Source organism: the organism of the source record quoted next, unplaced genomic scaffold (assembly GCF_019419815.1).
Source record: "Pyrus x bretschneideri cultivar Hongxiangsu unplaced genomic scaffold, Pyrus_bretschneideri_v1 Contig11, whole genome shotgun sequence".
NCBI classification, from domain to species: Eukaryota; Viridiplantae; Streptophyta; class Magnoliopsida; order Rosales; family Rosaceae; genus Pyrus; species Pyrus x bretschneideri.
The window spans coordinates 2054255-2059393 of record NW_025999402.1 but is presented as its reverse complement, the minus strand read 5'-3'; the positions used below and the strand labels follow the sequence as shown (position 1 = coordinate 2059393).

Genomic DNA, 5139 nt, shown 5'->3' with positions numbered 1-5139 from the left:
GCTTATGCTGATTATCCGGCAGCAACACCCCACAGTAATTGATATTCCCTATCAAAGTCACCTCTGCCCAAAACTCTGCATTTCCTTGCAAGACACCATCTAGTCTCTTCACAGCTACAACTCTTTCATCATCTAGAACCCTTTATACACTGCTCCAAAGCCTCCTTTTTCTACCTCCTGCTTGAAATTATTGGTTGCTCGTTTTAGTTCTGCGTACGTGACGTGCTTGAATCCCATGTTCACAAATTCCTCTTTAGCCTGCTTTCGGGAAGATGTACCACCGTGCCAAACCAATGCAGGTTGCTTCAATTATCACAAATGAGCTCATGAACCCAATCATGTAATCCATTTGCCGATTTTATTGCCCTTTTCCGCTTTAACATCTCTACTTTTGATAGCAACTTGTGCCACTGAACAGTTCAAATCGTATGCTTCTAGCCTGTTTAGGACTTCATCATTGCTCAGAGAACCTTTCGGAATTTTGATATGCATGATTTGGCGAGCGTTCGGCATACTAAATCCGTCAAGGAGAAAACTTTTAAGGAAACAATATCCAATTTCATCCAGATTATATCCAAATCCTTTACATCTTGTATCATTTTGGCACGATTTCTGGCATTCTTGAAAAGAACTTTAGGAGAATAAGCCACGTCATATCCATATTAATCTGTGTTTGGAAGCTCCATGAAATCTGAATTGTTTGAATCATGGCATAATTGAACACTGGTGAGCAGCCTTTCGATCGATCTGAACGATCATTTTGGGTGACACCATGAGGGCAAGCACAAGTAGGTTGTGGTTTGTAAGTGCAAATGCCGTATTGACCGCACAAGCTGTGAACCAAGCATGCGTGGACACCATCAGGCAACCACCACGGTTCCCAAAGCCTGGTTGATTCATTTAGACTGTACAACCTTAAGATGCCATCATAATCCTGTCAAACGGCGTTTTGGACCAACCCCATAATCCGATGCATTGAACATCAAATTGTCACTCAATATAAATTGTCCAGCCGATCATCCAGAATTGCTAGTCTAGAACTATTGTAAGGTGTTCTACCACTGTCAAAAACAGTTAGTTCCGTCTTTGGTCAATAAGCACTTGAAAGTAGAGCGCCACTGTAGACAAGATATAGTACATTATTATCGTCTATTTGAAGTTGTAAAATCCAGATAAGTATGTCTCTTGACCTCTCATGGACACCAAGGTTGTGTTCTTGACAAGTTTCTGCGACAGTAGAAGTGCATCTGCGGGAAAATCGAACCTCTGCGAGACGACCTTCTTTTCTTGGTTGAGCAGCACCAAGTTTCCGGTCTCAAGAACCCATGCCTCCATGTCTGCGTTGGAGAAAGTGTTGGTTGACCATATAATCGATCCAACCCCATCAGTCAAGACCTGCTTGCCATTTCTGTAGAAGGTTAGCTTGGATCCTCGTACGCTGACCGGCCTGTCTCTATTCGCCATCCAAACCACTGTTTTATTGGCTGAATTGGTGAACCATATTGAATAAAAAGAGGCATTGGCGCCAACCTAGCAAAATCCAGCCGAGAAAACTCCGTTAGGTACCAAGAAGTCACTTTCTTCCTCAACTGTCAAGGAGCTCCCCCGCCTTCAGCTTTGCAGCCCTGGTGACCCCACTTGGCACCAACCAACCACGGCTGCAAACAGCGAAAGAATGAGAGGAATTCCATGGCGGTTTTCTGAAAATGATTTAGGGCTGCTGGAGATGGTCTTGTGCCGATCCGGACTAAAGGTTGCGTTCTTGCCATGAAAATTAAATTCTGCAGAATGTTCATCTCTAATTGTTTCTTTCTAAACTCAATTTATTCAAGTAGCAGATTGGAATCCTAATTGTTTCGAAAATGATGTTTTGCACAATATGTATATTAAAAAATGCACAAATCCGAGACGTTGATTTTTTCTTTCGCGTTAAGCCAGTAGCCATGACAATATGTCTGTCTTTTGCACCCAAGTTCGATTCTTCTTTTCCATAGGTTAGAGTAGTATCAAGTAATTAGAACTATCACTTGCATAAAAAAAATTTAGAAATGTAATAGCAGTATTTATTTTTACAAAAGATGCTGTTACAGTTGAACTTTTAGAGTAAGCAGTTTTTTACATATTTCTCTCTCTAAAGCTTAAATTGCTGTTACTTGTGTCGTGTGGAGAAGCAACAGCAGATTCACCTTCACATTCTAGTAAAATTTTAACTACTGAATCCATGGTTGGTCTTTTGCTCTTCTCTTCCTCCACACAGGAAATCCCAATCTCAACCATCTTTGCAGCTTGGATCCTGCTGAACTGCCCATTCAGCCTTGGATCCATCATATCCTCGATCCACAGATCTTTCCCGCATTGAATTTTCCGCTTCGCTACCCTCACAAACCTTGTCAACTCCGACTCTAGATCATCAGTGTCCTCAACTACCCAACTTGAAAGGCGAATGCCCTTCACTAACTCTAGAATTACCACTCCAAAACTATAAACATCCACTTTTGCAGTGATTGGAAGGTTCAGAGCCCACTCGGGAGCCATATACCCTTTCGTTCCACGAATTTGAGAAAAAACTGAGCTCAGGTTGCCTCTCTGGGTTAACTTTGCTAGCCCGAAATCTGAAATCTTTGGCTCGAAATTTCCATCTAGGAGTATGTTCTCGGGCTTCACATCACAATGGATAACCCATTCTAGACACTCATGATGAAGATAGGCTAAACCCTTTGCTATTCCAATTGCAACTTTAAACCTTTCTTGCCATCCAAGGAAATTTGGGGGGAACAGATGCTTGTCCAATGAGCCATTTTCGACATGCTCAGAGACGAGGAGTTTGTGCTTCTTATCGGAACAGAATCCCCAAATCCTCACTAGGTTCATGTGATTAATTTTCCCAATTGTGCTAACTTCTGCCCAAAACACTTCTTCACCGTGGTATATGTCCGCCAGTTTCTTCACGGCCACTACTCTTCCGTCCGCCAGAACGCCCTTGTACACAGCACCTGAGGCCCCTCTTCCAAGCTCTTCCTTGAAGTTTTTGGTTGCTTTCTCGAGCTCAGCGTAGCGAAACTTTCTAAACTGACTCGAAATTATGTGATATCCATCTTCCTTTGGAGCTGCTGCACTGTGCCTTCGGAAAAGTAGCCACCAGGCCGAAGCTATGAAAAGAACTTCAAGTGCACCAATTGCAAAAGCAAACCAATACATATACACCCATTTTACCCTTCTCGCGGTACTTGCATACATCAAAGGAACAACCTTTGTCACATTCTTCCTGCACGTATTTGAGGCATTGAGATTGACAGGCAGCGATGTTTTCACACTCAGAGGCAGTCTTATGTAAATACTCCCGGGAAAATTTGGAGACTTGTACCCATTGAAAAGAGCACTCTTTGTATAACATTTCGCTTCTGTTATCCTATAACTAAATCCTTCGCACCGGTAATCATCCAAGCAGAGCTTCATGCAATTTTGGAACGAGGTGGATTCGCTATAATTGAGATCAAAGCCATAGAAATCTACTTGTTCAATCTGCACGAATTTCACTTGCTGGGACCGCAAATACGAACGATTAAACATAGGCTTGCAACCCTCTTTCCAGTCGCTTGTGTCAGCTACTTCGTAGCCAGGAGGGCACGAGCATTTCTGCTGCGGCGTGTAAATGCAAATCCCATTTCTCCCACAGATCCCACGCACCTTACACGGCTCTGTCATGGCTTCCCAGGTGACCACCCACAACCCTGTCACGCTTTCGAGGCTATAAAGCCTGAGGTTTCCATCGTAGTCCATCGTCAACCGCCTTTTTGCACTTGAACCTGCGTCAGAAGCTCCGAATTGCAGTTCATCACTGGAGGAAAATTTCCCCAAGTCATCCAAAACAGCAACCCTGCTGCTGTTGTAGTTTGTTCGACCGCCAACGTAAACGTCGTAATCCGGATCAGGCCAGTACAAACTCGAAGTGTCAGGGCCGTCGAACATGAGCTTCAAAACATTGTCATTGTCGAAAGAGAAGCTGAAATAGCCGGTCCCAAAATTGCCTTTTCCCAAAGAAGATATCAGCTTCTTGCTCTTTGTAAAGGGTTGGTTTGGAAGAAGAGTGTGAGTTGGAAAATCAAAACTCTGCCACAGAACTTTACCTCGCTTGTCTCTCAAGACAAGGTTGCCGGAATCCAAAAGCACCGCCGTGTCAGCTCTGGAGCTGCTGGAGTTCACGGGGGTCCCCCAGACGGCTGTGCCATCGACGTCCGTCAAGACCATGGCGCCGTCTCGGCCGAGGGAGAGTCTGGAGCCTAGGCCGTTGACTGGTCTGTCTCTGTTGGCCGTCCAAACAACAGTTCTGTCTACGGATTTCGTAAACCATATCGAAAACCAGAAAGCATTTGTGCCTACACCATAGAAACCACAAGTGAAGGATTCATCCGGGGAAGTTAGGACGTCGAAATCGTCTTGGACGGAGAGAGAAGAGCCTCTCGAAAGACGGTTTCGGGTTTTCGGAATTGCAGAAGAAGAATGGGAGAATAGAGTGATGAACGCAAAGGTAAGAAAACAGCGAACATGCTGGTGCTTCATTTTTTTCAAGTTTGGTGAATAAAAAAGGAGAGACGGGCATCAGAATATATATATTACCAATGCCAATGGGAATCGGTTGTGTTCGAGTTTACCTACGACCTCGTGTCAAAGCGGGACCTGATGCAAAATATAATACAAAACTTGTACTATTCATCGTACATCGTATGATCAGAAATCATTTTAAATATTTTTATTTAAAATTAAATAAAAACAATACTTGACAAAAATTAAATGTAAAATATATAATGAACAAATACGATTTACATAAAAATAAGATCCTCATCAATATAATCCGAAGAGATCCTGTTGGCTGAAGAAAATTAATTCTGTTGTTTCCATGAAGAAATTAATGGATCCACGTGCAACTTTAGATGCCCCAAGGCGGAGTCATCAATTCACATCAGATATTGTGACAAGCTAAAAGCACCTTTTGGGCACAAGGACTCACCTTGCGGTCAGTATCGCCACGAATGGAAAAAAAATCGATATATATTACGGTGAGTTTTTTTTTTATATAATATTTGGATTAAATTTTAAATAAAATAATTGAAAATAATTTATGATCTTAGAATAATAGAT

The 5139-nt window shown here is 42.7% G+C and overlaps 1 protein-coding gene across 1 annotated transcript; it reads right to left on the bottom strand.

Moving 5' to 3' along the window:
* Positions 1–2027: 2027 nt before the first annotated feature.
* On the bottom strand, positions 2028–4598 carry LOC103937222 (putative receptor protein kinase ZmPK1). The gene has a single exon (XM_009347149.3). The coding sequence runs from the start codon at positions 4558–4560 to the stop codon at positions 2116–2118; it is 2445 nt and encodes an 814-aa protein (XP_009345424.2). The 5' UTR covers positions 4561–4598; the 3' UTR covers positions 2028–2115.
* Between the last annotated feature and the right edge of the window lie 541 nt (positions 4599–5139).

Bases quoted from the DNA above. Each gene is read 5' to 3' on its own strand.
- LOC103937222 (XM_009347149.3), bottom strand. From the start codon at position 4,560: ATGAAGCACCAGCATGTTCGCTGTTTTCTTACCTTTGCGTTCATCACT.